At 48.8% G+C, this 26300-nt stretch overlaps 1 protein-coding gene and 2 pseudogenes across 3 annotated transcripts in view; all 3 read left to right on the top strand.

Moving 5' to 3' along the window:
- Nucleotides 1–4925: 4925 nt before the first annotated feature.
- Nucleotides 4926–7176, top strand: LOC311587147 (SH2B adapter protein 1-like; annotated as a pseudogene). The gene is made up of 2 exons: nt 4926–4941; nt 6360–7176. The product of its transcript is annotated as an SH2B adapter protein 1-like (transcript).
- A 63-nt stretch (nt 7177–7239) lies between these two features.
- On the top strand, nt 7240–8144 carry LOC311587146 (SH2B adapter protein 1-like; annotated as a pseudogene). The gene has a single exon. The product of its transcript is annotated as an SH2B adapter protein 1-like (transcript).
- An 11521-nt stretch (nt 8145–19665) lies between these two features.
- USP7 (ubiquitin specific peptidase 7) overlaps nt 19666–26300 on the top strand; it is a 72358-nt gene continuing 65723 nt past the window's right edge. The window contains exon 1 of the mRNA XM_084763144.1: nt 19666–19945. Coding sequence (XP_084619270.1) covers nt 19741–19945 — 205 coding nt within the window. The 5' untranslated portion in view covers nt 19666–19740. The remainder of the gene's footprint in view (nt 19946–26300) is intronic.

Here is a 26300-nt window from a genome sequence, read left to right as displayed (position 1 = left end):
TGCGGAGCACCCCGAGTTGTAACAACTGATCAGTGTGAGTCTGAATTCCGTCCCTTGCTTTTTGGGACATTGAGTGCTGTCATACAGACACAGGGGTTGCCTGTGCCTTCAATTCTACCAGGACTGGAGGTCGGTGTGTTGCCTTACCCATGCCTGTAGTTTCTGCCCAAGCTTGTGGATAAGCTTCTAGCCAGTAAGACCTGCCCTGTTTAACTGGCTGACTTTTAGGTTCAAATAGCTTGGACTCATCTTCCAGTTTGACAGTAAGAATTTGGAATACCTGTCCTGTAGGTCCCTTAACTTGTGGACTGTCGGGGAGGAAATGAATTTGGGCCTCCATCTTGGTGAGAAGGATCTCGTCCAATAGTGGGTAGGAGCAATCGGGGATGACCATGAACAAGTGGGATACCCAGGCCGTGGCCAAGTCCACCACTCTTCGGGTAGTCCATGAGTATTGTTTGGTCCTCCTGGCCCCTTGGACCCAAGATTTTTTGTTGGATATGGGTCCATTGGTTTAGAGCAATACAGAATGTTGGGCCCCTGTATCAACAACGAATTGGATAGGTTTCCCCTCCACTGTTAAGGTTACCCTAGGTTCGGGGAGGGGATCTGAGCCCTGTTCCCCCTAGTCACTGTCCTCTTCCAAAGCCAAGACCTTGACCCGAGGTTTATCTTGACAGAGTTGACGATTTTGACTCTTTTGGGTTTGGGCAGTTGTGGGCCCAGTGGCCCTCTTCCTTACAGTAGGCACACTGTTTTTTCTTGAAAGGCATACATCCCTTCCTTTCTTCCTGACGTTCTACTTTGCCTTCCCTAATTACTGTAGCTAAAATCATCCGCAGATTTCTTTCCTGGCACCTTTCTCGTTTTGTTTCTTTTTCATCTCTTTCTTTTTCCTTTCTCTCCTCCTTTTCTTCCTCCGTCTCTCTGTTATTGTAGACTTTCTCAGCAACCTGCACTATCTCTCTAAGTGTCTTGTCCTGTGGTCCTTCCAGTGTCTGAAGCTCCCTACGGATCTCTCTGCTAGCCTGTTCTACAAAGGCCATCGTGACGGTGGCTTTGTTTTCTTCCTTACTGGGATCATATGGGGGTGAACTGTCTAAACGCTTCTATAAATCTTTCTAAGAAGGCTGCGGGGGATTCTTCCTTTTCCTGATGAACCTCCCTTACCTTAGTCAAATTGGTGGGTCGCTTAGCCGCACCCTTGAGACCTGCCAACAGAGCCTGGCAGTAGACTTTCAGGTGCTCCCTACCTTCAGGGGTGTTGGGGTCCCAGACGGGTCCCCGAAGAGGGAATCCCTCGTTGATGTCTGCCAGGAGTTGAGATGGGTTCCCATCTGCACCCGGCACACTCTTTCCAGCCTCAAGCAGGATGCGTTCCCTTTCTTTGGTTGTGGAAAGAATCTGTGAGAGCTGCTGACAATCATCCCAAGTGGGCTGATGGGTAAACAGGATAAACTCTATAAGGTTAGTGAGGCCCTGAGGATTTTCTGAAAAAGGGGGGGTGTTGGGCCTCCCAGTTGTACAAATCAGAAGGTGAGAAGGGTCAATATAGCATAAATTGGTGACCTTAGGCGACCGGAAGGCCCAAGGCCCTAAGAGGAAGGGTCACCATGCAATCAGGTGACAGGGCCCGTCTGCTCTGGGTTCCCATTGTGGGTCCTGACGGCCAATGATCAGGGGTCTGCCAGGGCTGCCGGGGGAGTGGAGGGTAAAGCATGGAGGTGTAAGGGGAGGAGCGGGGATCATCCCTGGACTGCCTTTAGTCTCAGGGTGCTCCGGAGGAGCGGAGGGAGAAGCAGGTGATGGAGATGAGCCGGTGGGAGAGGAGGAGGGAGAGAGGCCGGCCTGGGGGCCAGCGGGGATGGAGGACCGGGATCTAGAAGCAGAAAGTCTGTAGTCTCAGGATCTTGGAGAACGGCAGGTTTCTGAATTTCTTCTTTGGGCTGCCGTTCCTGTAAGACAAGAACCTGTGGGATCGGATGAGGGTCGGATGAGGGAGAAATGGGCGAAGCCACGGGGGTGGGGGTGGGGGGAACAGTGGTGAGTTCCTTCCAGATAACAATGTAAGGAACCTAGGCAAGGTGGCCCTCAGATGCAATACCAAAAGTGACCTGTCTGATGGCCATGGTGGTTCTCAGGTCAAAGGTCCCAGCAGCTGGCCAGCCGACACCGAATGAGGGCCATTCGGAAGAACAGAAAGTAATCATTTTCCCTTTCTTGACCACCAGTGACATGTCCTGTGCTCTAGTTCTAACTGCAGTCCAATGGTCAGTAACCACAGCCAAAGGAGTAGACTCCGTCTGTCCCATAGTCAGATAAAAGTCCAAAAAGATCGTCAGTCCTAGTCCACAAGCAAACACAAAGATACAGACTACCAGAACAGCTCACTACTGCCACTGACGAGGAAGAAGCCAAGCCAGTGGGCAGAAGTCTGGATATCCACCAGACACAAGGCGCCCACGCTCCGGGTGGAGAGGAATTGTCTCAATTCCCTCCGGGAGATCTGGAGCATCCTCCAGATTCCTTCCAGCAGCCGTCTCAGCCACACTGGCGTGGACTCGAACCCCAACTTCAGGCTGAGGGACTGTCACCCTCACAGGCGTTCGTAAACAAACCGAAAGCAGAACGTATCATTGGCTGACACAGAATGAAACAGAGTAAGACAACACAGAGACAGACCGCAGTACCTGACAGACACTCCAGCAATCCTCTGAGCTGGGTCCTCTCTTCTCAAACTGCCTGCATGTACACCTGCAGGCCAGAAGAGGGCATCAGATCACATTATAGATGGTTGTGAGCCACCATCTGGTTGCTGGGAATTGCTCCTAACCTCTGAGCCATCTCTCTAGCCCCATTTTAATTTTTACTTATTAATATTTTTATTTTCTCTGCATGCATCTATGCGCACCACATACATGCGGGATCTGCTGGAACTGGAGTTTCAGTCAGGTGGCTGCAAGCTAGTGTAATCTGCATCCCCTGGAAGAGCAGCCAGTATCCTTAGCTACTGAGACAGTTCTCCAGCCCCATAGTATGCTTTTTTTATTTTTTTAATACTAAACTCTGTTTTGAGAGATAGGGTCTTACCAGGAAGCCTTGGCTGGCCTCAAACTCCCAGAGCTCTGCCTGCGTCTGCCTCCTGAGCAAGCCAGTCTTACATTCTTTCTGCAGGAGAGAGAAACTTGTTTTTGTGTTGATCCCAAGTGTGGGATGAGGGACAAGTGAGAGAGCAGGATGTTTATCCCTTTAGAACTCAAACCACTTTGTGGGGGAGCTTGGATGTTGCCAGCTGAAAAAAAAAAAAAAAAAAATATATATATATATATATATATATATATATATATATATATATATATATATACATACATATGCCCAAAACAAGAGGTAGGGGGGTGGGGGGGGGGAGGAGAAGACTTGGGATTTTTTGGCTGTTCATCAACATTTCGAGTTCAAGGCTTTGGACTCCAGCTGAGGCTTCCTGTTCCGGTTGCTCCAGGTTCCAGCAGCAACTTTGGTGGGATGGTTGATTTGCTGAGGTCCTAACTGACTATGCCAGGAGAATTGTTCCTCGGAACTAATATCCTTAAGGTTTCGTTATTGTGTTCTTTAATCTCCTTTTCCTATTGTTTAGGTTAGTTGGGTTTTAAGGGAGGTAGGTTCATTTAATAAGTTCATAATAAAATATAGTTGTTAAGAAAATTGAGCCTACAGGTGGCACCAAAGGTGCTTTGGGCATCATGGGTAACTTAACTTCTAACATTGCAGGGGAAGATACAGGTTTTCAAGATATAGCAATGCTCTTTCAGGGTGTCAGCAAAATCCCAGCTGCTGTGGCAAAGTGCTTTCCTGCTTTATACCCAGAGGGAATTTTTTTGTTTCTTCTTGGTTCTTTTACTGTAGTACATTTTTATAAGATTGGAAGAGAGGGGCTGGAGAGATGGCTCAGAGGTTAGGAGTGTTGTCTGCTCTTCCAGAGGTCCTGAGTTCCATTCCTAGCAACCACATGGTGGCTTACAACCATCTATAATGTGATCTGATGCCCTCTTCTGGCCTGCAGGTGTACATGGAGGCAGAAAGAATATTGTATAATAGTAAATAAATAAATCTAAAAAAATAAAAAAATTAATAACTCACTGTCTAAAAAAAAAAAAGATTGGAAGAGAGACTGATAAGATGCAAAAACTGGAAGGGTCAGTACATCCTATCGTTCTGGAAAGGACTGCAGAGTTGGCTACACAGCTAGCAAATTTAAAGGTAGAGATTGAAGCAAATAGAAAATAAATGGTGCCGTTGATAAAGGAGAAAAACCTGGTAACTGAGAGCAAGTGTTTCCCACTGTTGTCTCCACGCCCTGCTCCATGGACCAGGTGCTCAGAACACCATCCTGTGGAAGGGGGCAGAGAGAAACAGGAAGCCAGAGAGCCTGTAAATAAAGGAACAGGACAGCCGAAAAAAAGAAAAGGGTCTTTGGAGAAAAATGTTCCCATAGAGGAACCCTCCAAAGCCACACAGTCACCATCAGCTTTTCCAGTTACTGTAAGATGCACGCCTGCTCAGAATGGTGCTGCAGGTTATGATGAAGTGGCACTGAGTCCAATAGATATGTTAGATTTAAAACACTTTAAGGAATCTGTCGTTAGGTATGTTTTACATTCTGCTTTCATTAAACACATGCTGAGTAACTGGACCACACAGCATAGACTTGTTCCCCAGGATTGGAAAAGTTCGGTTTCAGCGGTATTAGAAGCTACACAACAGCTGCAGTGGTTATCATGGTGGCGAAGGCAGGCAGAGCACAAGAAGATAGGAGAAGGGACATAAATGTTAGTAAAGAGCAATTGCTTGGTGAAGGGCAATACGCTGACTTCAGACAACAAGTCCGATATGATACAGTGATCGAAAAATGTCTAAGAGCCTGGGACATGGCGGAGGAACCTGGTAAGATAACCGTTCCTTTTACTAAGATATTTCAAGGGCCTGGGGAAGCCTTCACAGAATTTTTGCAGAGATTGGGATCAGCACCAGATAGAGCAATAGCAGATGCTGATACCAAATAGGCGTTGAAACTTATTATGGCACATGAGAATGCTAACACGTAATGTAAGGGCAATTAGACTCTTAAAGGAAAGAGGAGCTCCATTAGATGAATGGGTAAGACAAACAGTTAATGGTAGTGAGAGATCCAACCTAACTCTGTCTTGAAGCAGGGTCAAAAAGGGGACAGGCCCTGTGGCCCGGGGGAATTCCACCCTGCAGAACTGATAGTTCTAGCCTGCACAAACAGGAACTTATTACCCCACTCGCCCCTACTCCGAGACAGTTAAAACAACAAGTTCCCCTCTGACCCTGAACACCTCCAGGCTGAGGCATAGTTTTAGAACTACCCAATAGAATTAAAGGTCGTGTTAACTAGCCAATAGGATTGTTACAAATCTGGCTTTTAAAAAAGTATAAGAACTCAGTGCTCTTGTTACTCGGGGTCACCTCTCCCGTTGTGTCGGCCCAATAAACTTCCTCTTGCATTTGCATCCAAACTGCCTCTGCCTCTCATTGGTGGCTTCCGGGAATAGACTTGCCCGATCAGAGTCTCACATTTTGGTGCATCGCCATTTGAGAAGAGAGGACCCAGCTCAGAGGATTGCTAGAGTGTCTGTCAGGGACCGCGGTCTGTCTCTGTGTTGTCTTACTCTGTTTCATTCTGTGTCAGCCGATGATCTGTTCTGCTTCCGGTTTGTTTACGAACGCCTGTAAGGGTGACAGTCCCTCAGCCTGAAGTTGGGGTTCGAGTCCGCGCCAGTGTGGCTGAGATGGCAGCTGGAAGGAATCTGGAGGACACTCCAGATCTCCCGGAGGGAATTGAGACAATTCCTCTCCACCCGGAGCGTGGGCGCCTTGTGTCTGGTGGATATCCAGACTTCTGCCCACTGGCTTGGCTTCTTCCTCGTCAGTGGCAGTAGTGAGCTGTTCTGGTAGTCTGTATCTTTGTGTTTGCTTGTGGACTAGGACTGACGATCTTTTTGGACTTTTATCTGACTATGGGACAGACGGAGTCTACTCCTTTGGCTGTGGTTACTGACCATTGGACTGCAGTTAGAACTAGAGCACAGGACATGAAACTGGTGGTCAAGAAAGGGAAAATGATTACTTTCTGTTCTTCCAAATGGCCCTCATTCGGTGTCGGCTGGCCAGCCACTTGGACCTTTGACCTGAGAACCACCATGGCCGTTAAACAGGTTGTTTTTGGTACCAGGTCTGTGGGCCACCCTGCCCAGGTTCCTTACATTGTCATCTGGAAGGAACTTATAACTGATCCCCCCTCCTGGATAAGGCTGTTTCTCCCCTACTCTCTCTCCTAGATTTTGGCAGTCCAGGAGTGGAAACTGGAAGGAAGTTCAGAGGAAAAGATTCTCCAGGATACGGGGACAGCAGACCTCCTTCTTCTGGATCCACCACCACCCCTCCCCCAAGCTGGAAAGAGTTCTGAGTTCTGTGGGAAGGCTGCTGCCCGGGATCTTGCCCGCCATTTTCACCTCTCCCCAGCCCTCCACCCGCAGTATGAGAGTCTGGAGCAGAGGCTGCCTTTTGGGGCAGTTTTGCTGAGCTCTTCCTGCAGCACTTCAAAGACGAGGTGGTGGCGGGGGCCTCAGGTTCACTCTCTCTGCCTGGCTTGGCCCCATTGAGCCCTGGTGTGGAAAGGCCACCACCACATGCCCTTGAGACCCGCAGGGTAGGTGGGCCCCTGGCAGTATTGGGCCCTTCTCGATCTTCTGAGGACCTGGCTGGCCCACTTCCTTCTTTCTCCCGCCGTTCGGTGGGTCACTCAGTCAGAGGTTCTGTATGAGGCATCCTGCAGTGGCTGAGGGCCGTTGACTCTCCCTCCCCAGCTGGGCCTCTGGAGACCACATCCGGTCCTCCAGTTCTAGGTGGAAACAGCAACTCCAAACTCTTCTGGTGGTGCCGGGACAGTTGGTAGGGCATTGGCTAGTGATGGCGCCTCCCCTGGGGAAAGATGGACTCACCGCTTTGAGAGGTTCAGACTAAGTCGTGGAGGGGGAACCTTAAAGGGCAGAGCAGGGATGGTACAGAGGGAAGAGCTGCTGAATTTTAAGGGGGGCTGAAGAGGCTGCCCCTGACCCAGCAGGAGTGGGTCGCAGAGGAAGGGCAACTGGGCTGACATTAGGGACAGAAAGGCAGCCTCGGGCAGCAGAAGTGTCACTTCCTAAGCCCAGGACCCTGGCCTGCTATCAGCCCCCGTCCCATGACCCTTCCCGTGGCCCCTCGGACCGCCATCCTCACAGAGGATAACACAGACAGCCTGGAGTTGCCCTGCCTGAGTCCTTCAGAGAGTCTGCCCAGCCAGCGTCTGCTGCTGCGACCCAGTGAGAGTAATGACCACTTGTCACAGGGAGCTTATGGGGACCTCTCAGACCAGCCATCAGCGTCCCCTAGCTCTGCCTCCATTGCTGCCTCCCATTTTGACTCAAAGGAACTGCTTCCTCCAGAATTGCCCCCTCGCATTCCTATTGAGGAGGGGCCCCCAGCAGGGACAGTTCAACCCCCTCTCAACTCCCTCCCCTCCCCTGGATACTCCAAAAGCAGCCACAGGGTCATTCCTATTCCAGGAGGAGTCAGAGGGAAGTGAGGGGGATCAGCCCCTGTCAGGCTATCCTTGGTTCCACGGCATGGTCTCTTGACTCAAGGCTGCCCAGTTAGTGCTGGAAGGAGACACCGGCTCACATGGTATCTTCTTGCTACATCAGAGTGAGGCAAGACATGGTGAATATGTCCTCACTTTCAACTTCCAGGGCAAGGCCAAGCACCTGCGCTTGTTAGTGAATGCGGAGGGTCAACGCTGGGTCCAACATCTGTGGTTTCTGTCCATTTTCAATATGCTTGAGCACTTCCGGGTGCACCCCATCCCTCTGGAGCCTGGAGGCTCCACTGATGTTGTCCTTGTCAGCTATGTGCCCTCCCAGCAACAGCAGGGCCAGGAGCAGGCTGGGAGCCATGCAGGGGGTGTGGGAAGGAAACCGATGCTACCCCATGCCTCCTCCACCTTCCAGCCCTTTGGAGCAAGTGACTGTGTCCATCGCCAGCCTCTGTTGGCAGGTCTCAAAGGCGCTGCCCACCAATTTGGCTAAGACAATGGAGGCTCTGAAGACCACGTGCACCATGCTGGAGGAGCAGGTCATAGACCTGGAAACCCTAAAAGATAAGCTGCTGGGAAAAGAGCGTCAATGGGAGGCCTGAAGGACTGACCACTCCCACTGCCATGAAAGTCAACGGGATCACCGCCGCGCATCCTCCAGCACCCAGGGATCCAGACTGGGAAGTCAAAAAGACAGACAACCCTTTGACACGGCAGTCGCCCATGCTGAGCTGAGTCCTCAGAGCCACGGCTGCTTCCTGTCACCCTCCGACGCCCGCCTGGATGCTGGACGAGTCGAGCAAGGTGCTGGAGAACATACTGAAGGTGTCGTGCCAGCCCCTGGCTTCCACGCCAGATGCCGTGTACGAGTTCACCATGTACCACATGCAGCAGTACGACACACAGGGCCAGCCACACGGCACATAGAATGCAGCGCAGAGTGGATGCGGACATGCATGCTGATGCTGCATCTGGACTTTTCCTATGAGCACTACCGGAAGGCTGTGCGACAGTCAGCGAGCGCCATGGTCATCATCCCGCCCTGTGTCATGGCTGCCGTGCCCCAGGACATTGTCTGGCAATTCATGGAGATGGAGCCTGAGGTGCTGGCCATAGAGATGGTGGTGCCCATGTACTTTGCCGTGGAGGACAAGGGCTTGTTGTCCATCTATGAGCAGACCCAGGCCACCTCTGCCTCACAGGGCTCTCTGCCTCTGCTACTGAAGTGTTGCTCCACATGGCCATGGCCAACTGTTTGCAGATGGTGACCAGCGGAGCTCAGAGCCAGGCAGTGAGCGATTGGCTGATCACCAGTATAGAGGGACAGCTGACAGGGCTGGGGGGGTAAGGACCTCCCCACCATTGTCATCGTGGCTCACTAGGATGCCTTTGGGGTAGCCTGTGGCTGTCTCTGGGCACTGACTCAAACAAGGGTGACATCTCTGTGCTGCTGGAGGTGGCTTGCCTCTTCTCGAGCCTCTACACGTATAAGCGCACACATGCGGCATACAACCTGACGGAGAAGGGGGCACCCCCAGACAGGCCAGTGTTCACAGAGCAGATACAGGATCAGCAGAAGCTAGACTCAGTGATGGACTGGCTCACCAACCAGCCGCGGGCTGCCCAGCTGCTGCACAAGGATGGCACATTCCTGAGTACACCGGAGCACTTCCTGAGCTGCTACCGGAAGGATGTGCACCAGCACCACGTGAAGGCTGACAAGTGGGACCCCGGGTTCGTCTTTTGTGACCAGCTAAAACAGGTGACGAATGCTTACAGGGTCAAGCCAGCCATCTTCCACCTGCTGCTTGCCGTGTGCGTTGGGGCGTACCTTGACATGGCGTACATGGCCGTCCAGCACTTCCACGTGCTGTATAAGGTGGTGCAGAGACTGCTGCTCAAGGCCAAGGTGCAGTGACAACCGCTGTACACAGGTGGCCCAGGAGGGACTGGTCCAGGCATTCATAGCATCAGAGCGAACCACAGAGAGTTTTGATAGGTCACTAGGACACAGGGAAGCCTCCCCCTGTCCATTTCCTTGAAAGTCTCTGGAGGAGAGCCATGCCCCGCCTGTCGTCACTTCGGCCACTGGGGACACTGGTCTATCACAGAGGAACATACCAATATATATATATATATATATATATATATATATATATATATATATATATATATATATATATATCTGGTGGCCTACCTTGTCCCCAGACCTATGCGATCTGGCAGTGGGACAAGACTCTTGGGATGTACCCACCCAGAAAACCAGATCAAAGAGGCTACCCAAATGTGAGGGACAGGCCTCCTGCACACAAACAAAACAAAACAAAACAAAAAAACAACTATAACCCAAAAAAACCAAAAACCTATTTTTGTGCCTCTTGGAGATGTGAGACCACTGGAAATAAGAGAACAAAAACTGAAAAGAGTAACTCCATACATCCATTATACAAGTCAGGTAATGACGATGGGGTCCTGTCCTCTATCTGCCTGACCTTCTAGTCTGTAAGTGGTTCATGTCTCTGCTTAGGAAGTATCCCAGAGTTCCTTCCCCCCACTAGACAAATGGTGGGGATCTGCATCTGGACTAACTCTGTGTCCTAGTCCAGTCGATCCCCAGAGTCACCTACCACCCGCATGATATCTTGCTTGATTCCTGGGATAGGGGCCTATACAGACAGCGCCTAGAGGTATACACTGGGCTCACGGTGTCTATCCTCTTAGGATTGGAGGTGACAGGAGCTGCCACAGGGATGTCTTCTCTAATCTTGCTGAACCCAAACTATCAAGGACTCCGGACAGCCATAGATAAAATCTCCATCTCCCATTAAAAAAAACTCTCTAACCTTCCCTCTCTGAAATTGTACTTCAGAACCGAAGAGGTTTTGATCTCCTGTTCCTACAGCAGAGAGGACTCTGTGCAGCCCTAGAAAAAAGATGTTACTTCTATGTAGATCATTCAAGAGTAGATAAGGATACTAAAGCGCTTAATAGCTTTTACTAAGGAAAACATTAATGCTGTTCAGATTATGGCACTTAAACAAGAATATATACCCCGTTAGATACTTTGGACTCTCAGACTTCTCTAATTAAGATACAACCTGTTTCATGACTGAAAGAGCTAGCCAATGAGAGTGGGGAACGAGAGATCCAACCTAACTCTGTTTGGAAGCAGGGTCAGAGAAAGGACAGGCCCTGAGGAATTCCACCCTGCAGAGCTGAAGGCTTTAGCTAGCACAAACAGGAACTTACCCCACTCGCCCCCACCCCAAGACAGTTACCTCCCGGCTGAGACATGGTTTTAGAACTACCCAATAGAATTAAAGGTCATGTTAAGTAGCCAAGAGGATTGTTACAAATCTGGCTTTAAGAAAAGTATAAGAGCTCAGGGCTCTTGTCAGCTTTCCCTCAGGTGCAGGTGGATCTCATTGTGTTGGGCCAATAAACTTCCTCTTGCATTTGCATCTAACCGGCCTCTGCCCCTCTCATTGGTCACTTCCAGGAATAGAGTCTTCCAATCAGAGTCTTACAATCGAGAACCTGTTTATGTAGTGCAGGCATCAGACCCAAAGCCGCTCGTTTGTTAGACTAGAACTGCTAACTGCTCCTCCCTCCCTTCCTCCCCTCCCCCCCTTCTTTCAAGATTCTGAAACAGGATTTGCCAAGTAATCTTTGCTGGCCCAGGGGATTTGTTGTGTAGACCAGGCTATCCCTTAAGTGTTCCAAGATCCTACCTCAGCTTTCTGACCCCACAACAAGTTGGCGGATCAGTGTCATGAAATCAAGGCCCTGAAACAGACAACACCCCGTCTTCCAAGGGGCGCTACAGAGGCGGGGAAACCACCACACTGACTATAAGACCACGCATGGACTCGCATGGAGTCAGACTGGCTCACTGGGTGCATTGAAGGTTTGTGGGGGGGAGGGGGGGCGTGTGGTTTGGTTTGGTTTGGTTTGGTTTTTCGAGACATGGTCTCTCTGTGTTAGCCTTGGCTGTCCTGGACTTGTTTTGTAGACCGGGCTGGCCTCGAACTCACAGCGATCTGCCTGCCTCTGCCTCTGCCTCCTGAGTGCTGGGATTAAAAGCCTGCACCACTTTGCCTGCCTCCCCCCCTTTTTTTTAAACACCCTCAGAGCCATCTCCCTGTGGAAGCAACTTACCGCTGCCAGATCCAGTTTCCTAGAATAGCTGTAGAGGGGGGTGTGGGGTGGGGTGGAGGTGGCACATTCTCATGTACAAGGAGCCAAATAACACGGTTTACCTCTCCCTTCAGGGAACCCAGAGCCACCAGCAGAAGCTCCTGGGTGCAGCCCCTGAATGAACTGGGCAGGAGACCCTCTCTGCTAGCCCAGGCGAGCTTTGACTGAAGGAAGAGACTTACTCTGATATCAGCCGTCTGCTGGATAGGAACAGTAGCTCACTCAAGCAAGGGGGCAGGGTATAGTACAGGCCTTGTGTCTCCCCCCCCCCCCCAACACTCACAGCATTAAGGAGTCTGAGCTGGAAGGTGGCAGGTTCAAAGCTAGCCTGGGCCACATGTATAGCAAGACCTCCCCAGTCTAAGAATAAAGGAGGTTGAGGTGGGGGTTCAGTTGGGAAAGAGTGCCTGTCTAGCACAAAGCCTTGCCTTCCCTCCCCAGCACTAAATAAGCTGGGCCTAGTGGCTCCGTAGAGGCAGAAGCTTCAAAAAATTTATGGTCTTTCTCAGCTACATAGTGAGTTAGAGGCTATCCTGGGTTACATGAGACCATATCTATAATCAATAAATAAAATAAATAAGTAAATAAAATGATGCTAGGGCTTCTGGTCTGAGAGCAGCCCTGGAGGGTGACTGGGAGGGGGAGGGGCTGATGGAACCTGCTGAGGTAGGAATGAGCAACCTGGATGTGAGAGAATTCCCAGGGGTCATTTTGTCTTGCCACCTCTCCCCCTCCGGAGCCACCCCCTCCCTCCCTTTTTTTTTTTTTTTTTTTTTTGTATTTTCTTCTTGAAACACAGTCTTGTGTAGCCCAGATTAGCTTGAGCTTGATACTGGTCTGGCTGTCCTGGAACTCCTGATCCAATGCCTCACCTTTCCAAGTGCTGGAAGTACATTTGTTTTTCTTTTTCTTCTTGTCAGACAGGTTCTCACTATGTGGCCTATGTGGCCTGGCCTCAAAGTCTTTTTCTTTCTTTCTTTCTTTTTTTTTCTTTTCTTTGTTTCTTTCTTTTTTGGTTTGTGAAGACAGGGTTTCTTTGTGTAGCCATGGCTATCGTGGAACTTGCTTTGTAGACTAGTCTGGCCTCAAACTCACAGAGAGCTGCCTTTTTCTGCCTCCTGGGTAGTGTTTGCTACCAACACCTGGCTAGTCTCAAATTCTTGATTTTCCTGCCTCAGCTTCCAGAGTGCTGGGACTACAGGCTAACAGCAAACTGTATCTGAAGGTGACCTGCGTCTTCAGCAGGTGTTAAGGACCCTTATACAGTACCATGACCCGCATGCCTAGCACTTAGGAGACTGAGGCAGCAGGGTCAAGAGTTCTAGGTCATTCTCAGCTATGAGGTAAGTCTGAGGCTAGCTTGGGTTACACGAGACCCTATCTAAACATGTACACACACACACACATTAATCTTGCCAACTTTCAGGGATTTCAAAATACCATGGAAACACACCTCTAGGTCTGTCTGTGAGTGTGTTTTGAAAAGGTTGACTGAAGGAGGGAACACTACACCATCACTTGGGCTGAGTTCCCAGACTTGAAAGAATAAAGTAGCCCATGGTGCCCGCGCCTCTAATCCCAGGACTGGAGAGATGGAGGAAGGATCAGGCGTTTAAGGGCAGCCTCAGCTCCACAGTGAGATAGAGGCTTGCCTGGGTACACAAAATACTGTCTGGGGGGTGGGGGGGGGGGAGGAGAGAGAAAGAGGGAAGGAGAGAGAGAACACACCACAGTTCTGACCAAACTCCCTTATGCTCTGGCTGGGATGGCCTCCCCTCCTATGACAGCCAGTGCCCCAGAAGGGTGGTAGTTGGCCATCTCATTAGCCTCCCATTTAGCAGCTGAAAATATGACCACGCTGACTCGGGCCATCTTAAGTGTCAAAGACATAGCCAGTGTCATTTTCTAGGTCTGTCTGTCTGTCTGTCTGTCTGTCTGTCTTCTTGGTTGGCTTTCTGGAACCAGGGCCTTGTGTTTGCTCATTAACAACTACAACAGAAGTCACAACTGACCCCTAGCTGTCCCGCTGGCCTCTGCCCTCCCCTTGCCCCCAGGCTTCTGTCTCTGACTCTTCCCTCCTTCTTTGTCTGGCTTCAAGGCTCAGCTTAAATGTCACGTCCTCAAAGATGTGTGGGAGAACAAGATGCAAGAAGAGGGAGGTGGGGGTGGGGTGGGGGTGAGAGAGCCAGGGGAGGCTTTGCTTAGATCTTGAGGCTGTGTAGAAACTGAGAGCGGCTCCCCTTTTTGTTTTGTTTGGGATTTTTATTTATCTGCTTGCTCATCTGCTTATTTTATTTTATCTTATTTTATTGAGATAGGGTCTCATTCTGCAGCCCTGGCTAGCCTGGAAATTGCTACATAGACCAATTTGTCCTCAAACTCACAGAGATCCACCTGCCTCTGCTTCCCAAGTGTGTGCGAGTGCCTGAGCAGGCTAGAGGCATCAGATACTCAGGAACTGGACTCCCAGGAAGGTGTAAGCTTCCTGATGTGGGTGCTCTGTGAGAGAAATATACTCTGTGACTGCTGGACCATCTCTCCAGGCCCACTTTGGTCCACTTTTTTTTTTTAATGTCCTTAGGAGGAAAAATGTATTGTTTGCTAATGTGCTGGTGACTATCTACTCAGTCATTTTATTTGTTTGTTTGTTTATAGAGAGACAGGGTTTCATAAAGCCTAGGCTGTCATGGTGTCTTTTGTTTTTCTTTTTTTCTCTTTTTGAGACAGGGTCTTTCTGTGTATCCTTGGTTATCCTACACTCTCTTTGTAGACCAGGCTGGCCTGGAACTCACAGCTATCCGCCTGCCTCTGCCTCCAGTGCTGGGATCAAAGGCCTGTGCCACCATACCTGGCTTTGGTGGTCATGGTGTCAAACTTATCTCCACCTCCAGGTGACAGGTATGCACCACCACACCCAGTTTGTGGGGTGCTAGGGTCTGAGCCTAGGGCTTAGTGCATACCAAGCAAGCCCTCTGTCAACTGAACCTGCATCCCCAGTCCCCAGCCTTGTCCCTTTATCTACAACAACCTTGATGATAAGACTTGTGGCACTGGAGAAGACACAGCCCAGCAGTTAAGAATGCCTGTTGCTTTTGCAGAGGAACCAAGTTTACTTCCCAGGACCCACATCCGATGCCGCACAACTGCCTGTGTCTCCAGCTCCAGGGAAATCCAGTGCCTCGGGCCTCCAAGGGCACCTCACCCACATGTGTATAATTAAAAATAAAATAAATCTTTATTTGGTTTGTTTGTTTTTTGTTTTTTCAAGACAAGGTTTCTCTGTATAGCCTTGCCTGCCTTGGACTTGATTTGTAGACTAGGCTGGCCTCGAACTCACAGAGATCCACCTGCCTCTGCCTCCCAAGTGCTGGGATTAAAGGCGTGCGCCACCACACCTGACCCACTTTCTGGTGTTTTGAGACAGGGTTTCTCTGTGTAGCCTTGGCTATCCTGGAACTCTCTTTGTAAACTAGGCTGGCCTCGAACTCACAGAGACCTGCCTGCCTCTGCCTTCCTGAGTGCTGGGATTACAGGTGTGTGCCACCATGCCCAGCCCTATGAATATATTCTTAAAGGAGTTTGGGCAATAACTCCATAGAGCCCTGTCCTATGTGAGACTCTAGGTTCAACCCATAGACCTGGAGGAGGAGCAGAGAATAAAGACAAGCATTCTAAGCCAAGCCAAGTGGGCAGTGCATGTCTAGAATCATAGTGCCCTGTGGATGGAGGCAGGAGACTCAGGAGTTCCAGGTCATCTAGAATTATATAGTTAATTGGAGTCCAGCCTGAGTGATACGAAACCATGTCTGAGAAATAAATCTTAAACATTCATCTCACAACATACTAACAATTGCTATGAAATACGGACAGTTTCAGGCAGGTACAGTAGGCAACCAGCCTAGCTATACATCAGATGAGCGCCAACTAATGGCCTTTTCTTTCCTTCTGGGGTCTGTACCTAGGGCCTTATGCACAATGGACACAAAATCTGCCGTATATCTTTGACCTATTTCTTAAACTTACTATCACGCAAAAGCAACAGACATGCAACAGAAGCCACACTTTGCATCCTGGATTGTTTGTTTCTATGTAGTTCTGGCAGACCTAGAACCCATTATGTAGACCAGGCTAGTCTTGAACTCACAGAGGTCCACCTGCTCTGCTTCCCGTGTGCTGTAGCATTTACCTTTAATCCCAGTACCTGGGAGGCAGAGGCAGATAGATCTCTGAGTTCTAGGCCAGCCTGGTCTACAAAGTGAGTTCCAGAACAGCCAGGGCTACACAGAAAAACCCTGTCTAGGAAAATAAACAACAACAAAAAAAGAGTGCCACTGAGCCCACTGAATCCCAGATTGTGTGTGTGACTGTCTGTCTGTCTGTGTCTCTGTCAGTATGTGTATACCTTATATGTGCCAGTGCCCATGGAAGCCGGAAGAGGGCATGGTTCCTGGAACTGGAGTTGCAAATAGTTGTGAGCTGCCATGTGGGTGCTGGGAATTGAACCAAGTCCTCTGGAAGAACAGCCAGGCAAGTGGCTGCTGAGCCATCTCACGGGCACTTGAATCCTAAGTTTAAATTTATTTATTTATTTTGGTTTTTTTGAGACAGGGTTTCTCTGTGTAGTCTTGGCTGTCCCGGACTCCCTTTGTAGACCAGGCTGGTCTCGAACTCACAGCGATCCGCCTGCCTCTGCCTCCCGAGTGTTGGGATTAAAGGCGTGTGCCACCACACCCGGCTCTAAATTTTAATTTTTTCCATAGTTGGTGATATTCAGACTACTCTGAAGATGCTGGGCTGTAAAAGGGAGTCCAGAGTTTGGGAGAGACTGTTTTTTACTTTTTTTTTTTGGTCATATCTTATTATGCCCACAAAACATCCATTTCTTTTCTAGTAAATGTTCTTTCACACGTTCATACATGTACAATATGTGTTTTGGTCACGGCCCCTCTCCTTATCCACCCCCTAGTCCTCCTCTCTAAATCTTTTCCCCCTGTTTATTAGTTTTGTCCTACACAGAGTTTGGGCTGTCTGTGTGAACCTGAGTTTGGAACTAACCATCAGAAGCTGGTTACGGACTCACCAGTAGCCTCACAATTGACACTGTGCCTCTCCCCTCCCCCAGAAGCCGTCCACAGATCAACTGTGTCAGTAGGGTCCTGTGAGGCCCCGCCTCCTCCATAGCCAACCATGAGACCCCGCCTCCTCCATAACCGACCATGAGGAGGCCCCGCCTCCCCCATAGCTGACCATGAGGAGGCCCCGCCTCCCCTATAGCTGACCAGGAGGAGGCCCCGCCTCCCCCATAGCTGACCAGGAGGAGGCCCCGCCTCCCCCATAGCTGACCAGGAGGAGGCCCCGCCTCCCCCATAGCTGACCAGGAGGAGGCCCCGCCTCTGCGGACCCAGTGCCAGTGTGCACAGCCATTGTGAGTTTGTAGTTGCGTTCAGTTTCATACCCTTTGTTCCCCTCGGCATTTATGTTATTTCCTCCCTCTCTTCTGAAATGTTCCTCCAAGTGGGTATATTGTCTAGCGCTAAGATCTCAGCTGCCACTTATTCTCTGCATCCTGTGGCCTTTGCCTTTATCATCTCCATCTGTCTATATAAGGCTGAGATTGCCAGTCCCAAACATCTATTTCTGTATGCATATGAGCTAATGAATACTTTGTGGAATCAGTCAGTCAGTCAGTCAGCCGTCAGTGTGCTAGTTAGTTTTATGTCAACTTGACACAAACTGTAGTCATTTGGAGATAAACTCAGTTGAGAAAATGTCTCTGTAAGATCAGGTCATAGGCAAGTCTGTAGAACATTTTGGGGGTTTTTGTTTGTTTTTTCTTTTCTTTTTTCTTTTTTTTTTAAATTTTTATTTATTATATATACAGTGCTCTGCCTACATGTACACCTGCAGGCCAGACGAGGGCATCAGATCACATTACAGATGGTTGTGAACCACCATGTGGTTGCTGGGAATCGAACTCAGGACCTCTGGAGGAGCAGTCAGTGCCCTTAACCACTGAGCCATCTCTCCAGCCCCCTTTGTTTGTTTTTTCAAGGCAGGGTTTCCCTGTGTAACAGCGCTCTGGCTGTCTTGGACTTTCTTTGTAGACCAGGTTAGCCTCACAGAGAGCTGCCCACTTCTGCTTCTTGAATGCTGTGATTAAAGGAATGCACCACTACACCCAACTTATAGAGCATTTTCTTAATGATTGACTGAGGAGGGGCTGGTACGTTGCAGAGGACGCCATCCCTGGCCTGGTTGTCCCGGGTTCTATAAGAAAGTGGGTTCTGAGCCGGGCTTCGTGGTGCACGCCTTAAATCCCAGCACTCGGGAGGCAGAGGCAGGTGGATTGATGTGAGTTTGAGGCCAGCCTGGTCTACAAAGTGAGTCTCCTTTGTTTTTTTTGAGACAGGGTTTCTCTGTGTAGCCTTGGCTGTCCTGGACTCCCTTTGTAGACCAGGCTGGCCTTGAACTCACAGCAATCCGCCTGCCTTTGCCTACCAAGTGCTGGGATTAAAGGCGTGTACCACCACTGCCTGGCAGAGGCAGGGGGATCATCGTGAGTTCAAGGTCAGCCTGGTCTACAAAGGGAGTCCAGGACAACCAAGGCTACACAGAGAAACCCTGTCTCAAAAAAACAAAAACAAACAAACAAACAAAAGGCATGCGCCACTAACGCCCGGCTCATTCTTTTTTATTTGTTCATCACACCTTTTATAATTTACGCCATTTAAGTGATACTTACTCATTACCGGTGCTACATTTGTGTATGTGTTTGGTATTCGTCACTACTATATTTGTTTAGTCAACGTTAAAATAACATAGGTAGTTATTCGGAGGGCTTGTTTGCTTACACTGCCCTTTCAGTTTTGTGTATTCCTGCTGCCCTCCAGCTCCCCGGGTAGCTGACAGTGGTACTGAATTCCTGTTCCTGCTTTTCTTCCTGGACACTAGGCATGGGCCACCATCTCTTTGTTTTTTCTTAATTTTCCAATGTGTATTTTATTGTACATGTGGACACTAAGAGGAACTTGTGGGAATCTTTTTACTTAGTTATTTGCTTTTTTATTTTGGTTTTTTGAGACAGGGTTTCTCTGTGTAGCCCTGGGGGTCCTGGACTTGCTTTGTACACCAGGTTGGCCTCAAACTCACAGCGATCTGCCTGCCTCTGCCTCCCAAGTGCTGGAATTCAAGATCTGTGTCACCAGCCCAGGCTGAGAACTAGTTCTTTCCTTCCACCATGTGGGTTGTGGGTATTGAACTCGGGTTGACAGGCTTTTGGCAGAAACTCCCCTTTGCTGCTTTTTGTCCTTTTGAGACAATATCCCACTTTGTAGCCCAAGCTGACCTTAAATTTAGCATGTCCTCAGCCTTTGAGTACCCAGCAGCCTCCGGGCCTGGGAATGTTTTGAATACAAGAGGGCTTCCTGTACTCTATCCTGGGAAAGGTGGGGGCTTGGGAATTAAATTAATTTAGTCTCATTCTTTATTTCTTTTTCTTTTTTCTTCTTCTTTTTTTATTTTTATTTTTTATTTTTATTTTTTGGTTTTTCAAGACAAGGTTTCTCTGTGTAGCCTTGGCTGTCCTGGACTCCCTTTGTAGAACTTATAACGAACGCTCCGCCTGCCTCTGCCTCCCTAATGCTGGGATTTAAGGCGTGCACCACCATGCCTGGCCTTGTCTTTTCTTTTTACCTTGCCTAGAGTACACCGTCAGGTTATGCAAATGATGGGGATTCCAGCTGCAGCCTTTTAGCCTGGGGCTAAATGGGTGGGGAAATGGGGGCGGTGCATTAAAGGGTCTGGAGGGGACCAGTCCTAGGTCTGAGACTTCTTTCCTCTCTCTGCTAGTACTGAGTACGCCAGCCTGGGGAAGCCCTTGGAGAGCTCAGCTCATGGCAGCCTCCAGTCCACCAGCGAGAGCGTCTTCAAGAAGGAAGTCTACTCAGGACACAATCTATCCTCCCTCAAAGAAAATCAACTCAATGTTTCTCCCCTGGTGCCTGAGGTATGTTCCCCCAGGGGTCCCCAGCACCAGCTTCATATCCAGATTTCTGCTGGTGTACTATCCCTGGGATGACAACAGCAGCCAAGGACAAGGTATGGATTGTTGTTGTTGTTGTTGTTGTTGTTGTTGTTATTGTTCGGTGGGGATCTTCTTAAGTTGCCAACGTGGGTTTTGAACTACATCTAAGCAATTCACTTGCCCTAAGCAAGTCACTTGCCTCAAGTCTCCCAAAATTGCTAGACTGTAGTGCCAGGATTAACACATGTTGTCACTATGTACCACCTTCCAGCTCTCTGGCTTGGTTTTTTGTTTGTTTGTTTGTTTGTTTTTTCTTGAGGGTTTTAGTTCACACGTATGCCATTTGCAAACAGCCATTTTAAGTGAACCTGTGCTCTGTGCCTCTCTCTGAGTTGGACAGTGCTGCCTGACAGTCATTTCAGCTATGAGAATGGTCTTGGGATTCTGAGCGTATCGTGAGCAGAGGGGAGAGGCAGGGGAGGCGGCAATGCAGGATGCGTTGGAAGAGTTGGAGGCGTCGGCATTGAGGCAGCCAAGGCAGAGGGCTCATGTTTAACCTTGGCAGATCCCTTAGTCACTTCAGGACCTTTTTTACCCCCCATTTGAGTTAGGGTTTCATTGTTACAAAGTTCTGGCTGGCTTAGAACTCCGTGTGTATCTCCAGCTGGCCTCAAGCTGCCTCACACTGGTTTACTTTGTAATCTTTGTAACCTAAGGAGAAAATGGCTTATTGAGTACTCTTTTTTTTTTTTTTTTTTTTTTTTTTTTTTTTTGGTTTTTCGAGACAGGGTTTCTCTGTGTAGTCTTGGCTGTCCTAGACTCGCTTTGTAGTCCAGGCTGGCCTCGAACTCACAGCGATCCGCCTGCCTCTGCCTCCCGAGTGCTGGGATTAAAGGCGTGCGCCACCACGCCCGGCCCATTATTGAGTACTCTTAAAGTACTTGTTTTTAGCAATGTCCTCATACATGGGCCCCGAATAAATGTCTTTTATGTCCAAGGATGGCATTAAATGAAATGACTTAAATTAACATTAAAAAACTGGCCTTGTGAGCCAGGCATAATGGCATGAGCCTGTAACTCTTACAGTCAGAGGCAGAGACAGGAAGATCTTGGAAGTCAAGGCCAGCCTGGTCTGTAGTAAACTTAAGGTCATTTGTGGCTACCTAGTGAGATCCTGTCTCAAAAACAAAGAAGCAAAAATAAATAAAGAAAGAAAGAAAGAAAAGAAAACAAGCTGGGTGTGTTGGGACACGCCTTAAATCCCAGCACTCAGGAGGCGGATTGCTGTGAGTTTGAGGCCAGCCTGGCCTACAAAGTGAGTCTAGGACAGCCAAGATAACATAGAGAAACCCTGTGGGGGGGGGGAGGGGGGGAGCAAAAAGAAAAGAAAACAAAACTCCTGTAGCCAGGCATGGAGAATATATATGCCTGTAACTGTCGAGTGTTGGAAGTGTTGAGATGGAGTGCTTAGTTTACTCAGTAAATCAGGCCAGCCTGGGCTATAAGGGAAGCTAATCTCAGGAAAACAGAAAGAAAGGCAGGTGTGATAACAGCTCATCTTTAATCCCTGCAGAGACTGTCGAATCCCAGCATTGAGGCACACCTGTTCTCCTTTGCAAAGTTGAAGGCCATCCCAGGCTTTGTGCTGTTAGTCGGTCTCAAAGCAGTCAATAAACCCAAGAAAGCTGTGCCTGCCGCCTTCCCAAGATTCCTAGGTGCTTCGCCTCCTCAGGGTCCATTTCTACCCTTTCGGATCAATTTAGGCAAAACGGGTGGGCGCAGGGACATTTGGTTTGCTGCCCTGCTGCCTTTTTCTGTGAAGTCTCTCAAGTTGCAGGTGCTTTCACTGGCTTTCTTTTTATCCTTTGTAACTACCTGGGGCTGTGTGTGTGTGGGGGGGGGGGGGTCGGGGAGATGGTTTGTTGAGTTGGAGTGCACGCAGTGTTGGAAAGAGGGTTGGGCTAACACCAGGGCTTGCTACCGAAATTTACAAAGGAACCCGCTATTTGCCTTGAGGCAGCTTTGTGTTTTTTCTGGTGGTACAGATTGGGGCAGTTCCTGGCTGTGGGGCTCTGTCCTTTTGGAGAGCCGTGCGCTGTGCCCGTGAAGTCCTAGATGTCAAACCCCAGGGACTTGACTGTGTCAGGCTGAGGACATCCGGATCTATTCCTTTATTTAGAAACCAGCAGTGATGGCACACACAGGCCTTAACCACCTGGAGACAGAGGCAGGGGGATCTCTGTGAGTTTAAGGCCTGCCTGGTCTATAGAGTCAGTTCCAGGACAGCCAAGGCTGTACAGGACAAACTAAACCAAACCAAATAAACAAAGAAACAATATTCACGTTGTAGGTTAGGTTGGCCTTGGAACTCACTGTCACTCAGGATGGCCTCTAACTCACAGAAATCCTCCTGCCTCATCCTTCCTCATGCTGGGACAACAGGCACAAACGACTCTAGCTGGCTAGATGTTTTATTTACATTTTAGTCTGACAATATTCATGTGACTGGGGCCTGAGAATTGTGGGGCTGGATAGTGGTGGCACACACGCCTTTAATCCCAGGCAGAGGCAGGCAGATCTCTTGAGTTTAGGGCAGCCTGGTCTACGGAGTGAGTTCAGCATAGTCAGGGCCACACAAAGAAACTGTCCTAACAAACAAATTAAAATAAAAATAAAAATCATATTTTAAAGCGGGAAAATGTGTGGCTTATACATGTTTGAGTCCTGCTATTCGTACATCTTTGAGGCCATCGTACTGGCTCTGGCGGAGAGGGTACAAACAGGAAGGGGTCTTGATTCATTCCCAAAACTCCGATTTATGGCACTGAAGTGTTCTTAATACCTGTGATGGCTTCCAGAACCTTAAGTGGGAAAAGATCATTTTGATCCAAGACCAAAGGAGTTCATTGAAGAAAGTGGGATCAGTTCCACACATCCCTTAATGCCTCTGGACCCTGCTTCCCCCACCCCCCCACCTCACCCCCATGCCTCCCCGTACACATAGGGTTTCTCCATGTAGCTCTGGCTGTCCTGGAACTCAGCTTAGACCAGGCTGGCCTTGAACTCAGAAATCAGCTTGCCTGCAGAGTGCTGGCATTAAAGGCTTGCACCACAACTCCCAACCCTATTGCTTATTTCAGAGTCTCACTATGTAACCCTGGCTGGTCTGGAACTTTTTATGTAGACCAGGTTGGCCTCTCACAGAGATCCGCCTGCCTTTGCCTCCCAAGTGCTGCGATTACAGGCATGCACCGCCACACCGCCCAGATCATTATATAAAATATAGCTTTTTTGGGTATTTTTCCATTGCTGGGTTGGAATTCAGAACCTCGAATGTGCCAAACAAAGGCTCTACCTCTGAGCTACACTCCTACTCCCACCCCGCCCCCACCCCCAAACCACGCATTTGTACTTTGGGCAAACGATAAATACATAGACAGGGAGAGAAAAAGCAGATGCTAAACACGTTAACTCATGATTCATTTTGTGCCATCAATATTTGTGTTTATTTTTAAATGACATTTATGTGCCGGCTGTGGTGGCACACGCTGTTAATCCCAGCACTCGGGAGGCAGAGGCAGGTAGATCCGATGTGAGTTCGAGGCCAGCCTGGGCTACAAAGTGAGTCCAGGACACCCAAGGCTACACAGAGAAACCCTGTCTTGAAAAACCAAAACAAGGGGCCCGGAGAGATGGCTTAGAGGTTAAGAGCACTGCCTGCTCTTCAAAAGGTCCTGGGTTCAAGTCCCACCAACCACATAGCAACTCACAACCATCTATAATGTGATCTGATGCCCCTTTCTGGCCTGCAGGTGTACATGCAGACAGAATACTCTCTATATAATAAATCAATAAATACATCTTTTTTAAAAAATAAAAATAAAAAAATTGCTGTGATGTGTATGTGGAGGTCAATGGACAAAATTGTGTAGTTGGTTCTCTCTTCCCTCTTCTGTAGATTCTGAGCTTTGAACTCAGGTCACCAGGGTTGGGAGGTGAATGCAGGGCCATTTCACCAGCCTTGGAACCTTTTAATCTCCCCGTTACATATAACCTTGCTCACTCCCTGTTCCTTCCTCTGCCAGCAGCCACCGATCTCTATGGACTTGCCTATTCTGGATGGCTCATGCAAACGGATTCATGAAGTATGTGATCTTTCCTTTTGACTTAGCATACGCTAGGCAGGTGCTCTACCACAGGGATACCATGGTCATCCTGTGCCGTCAAGGCTGCTCTGGAAATCTCATTCTTCCTGCTTCCCGAGTACTGAGATCACAGACGTGTACCATTGTATGCAGCCAATGTGTGATCTTTGGTATCCAAACTCTTTGCTAAGCTCAGTGTTGTCTCTTCATCTTGTCGGTGCTGGGGATGGCACCTGGCCAGGGCTAGATCTACAGGCAAGCTTTATACCTCGGAACTAAACCTTTAGCCCCAGGCTAGGCATGGGAGCACATATCTTTAATTCTAGCTTTTGAAGGTGGATCTCTTGAGTTCTACACAATGGGCCGTTGGGACTACATAGTGAGATATTATCCCCAAAGCAAACAAAAACTCTCCAAACGCTAACCACAGGCAGGAGTGTCCAACCCAAGGGGCATGGCTTGTATGGGGCCCAGGATGGCTGCGAATGTGGCCAAACACAAAATCTAACATCTGCCACTGACTGCTTCTTTGGCCCCCTATTATTGTCTTAAAAGATTTGTTTTTATTTTATTTGTGTGGCTGTTTTACTTGCATGCATGTCTGAGCCACATGCATCGAGTACCCTTGAGGTTGGGGTTATATAACCCCCTTTTTTTTTTCTTTTTTAAATTTGATTGCACAGTTCACAAGAATGAAACACACACACACACACACACACACACACACACACACACACACACACACGGTGTCTCTGTGTGGCCCTGGCTGTCCTGAGCAGCTGGCATTTGCTACTTTGTGGGTTCTTTTTTCTTTTACCCTTCTCCACCCGTTTCTGCCATTTTAACCCCCCAACACTAGATAGGAGAGAAAAAGGATAAGGGGAGAGAGGGTAGACCGCTACTTGCTGATAATGGGTGTCAAGTTCCTTGGGGAAAGTTTGATCTTCATAGGAAATCTAAGTTCTTGTTGCTTCTTCTTTGTGCACAATTACTTAACCAACAGCATCCAGGCTATGGGACTCTAGCATGATTATATACCATTTGAAACTATGCCAGGTGTGGTGGCGCATGCCTTTGGCCCCAGCACTTGAGAGGCAGAGGCAGGCGGATCACTGTAAGTTCCAGGCCAGCCTGGTCTACAGAGTGAGTCCTGGACAGCCAGGGCTACACAGAGAAAACAAAACAAAACAAAAAAGAAAAAAGAAACTATCACAGCTGGCAAACCCACACCGCGGCCAGAGCACGAGGCAAATCACAGTCAGCTGCAGTGAAGCGGCCCCATATCCCCACACCTGGGATTAAAATGAAAACATATTCCCATAATATTTCTTTTTTTTTTTTCTCCTTGAGACAGGGTTTCTCTGTATAGCCTTTGCTGTCCTGGAGTTTGCTCTGTAGACTGGGCTGGCCTCAAACTCACAGATACCTGCCTGCTTCTGCCTCCCAAGTGCTGGGATTAAAGGTGTTTACCACCACCACAAGGCAAGAGCGAGCTTCAAGGTGACAACCACTTGGAAAATTCTGCAAAGTCTAAAAAGACAGAAAAGGTATCAACCATTTTGGGCAGTCAGGTGATTCCCTCTCATACAAGCTCCAGTAACTTATGTATTATTTTATATGGTCCTCTCTGAGGTTGAGACAAGTGGTCACTGTATAGCCGGAGGCTGGCCTTCAGCCTGCAGTGGTTCTGCCTCGGTCCTCAGAATGCTGATTACAGGTGGAGGCGTGCCAAGCTTCCTCTGGCCTTGCCATGTACAGCTTCTTTGGTTTTACAGAGACAGGGTTTCTCTGTATAACCCTGGCTGTCCTGGAACTATCTCTGTAGACCAGGCTGGCCTCGAACTTGGAGAGATTCACTTGCCTCTTTCTCCCAAGTGCTGGGATTAAAGGCGTGCACCACCACCGTCCGGTTTCTATATTTATTCTTATATGTCAGTCTGCTTTCTGTTTTTCTTTCTTTCTTTTCTTTCTTTTTTCTTTTTCTTTTCTTTTTATTTATTTATTTATTTTTGTGTGTGTGTGCTTTCTGTTTCTAAGGCAAAACCCTCCACCCGGCAACCAAAGAGAGTTTAAGCATCCTGGTCTAAGCATTGTACTCCTACTCATAAGCTCTTTTTGGAGAGCAGCTCATAGGTGGAGAGCTTGTGTAGCCTGAGAAAGGCTCTGCCTTCCATCCTCAGCACTTGAGCTGGAAGAACAAAAAAGCTAATTTCCCATTGCTCTTTTGTTGCTCCAGAAATACTCAAAGGTTTTTTGTGTATGGGGGGGGGGGTTTATTTTTTAT

Source organism: Acomys minous (assembly GCF_964271855.1).
Source record: "Acomys minous genome assembly, chromosome: 16".
Taxonomy (NCBI): domain Eukaryota; kingdom Metazoa; phylum Chordata; class Mammalia; order Rodentia; family Muridae; genus Acomys; species Acomys minous.
This window is presented reverse-complemented; position numbering and strand designations above follow the sequence as displayed.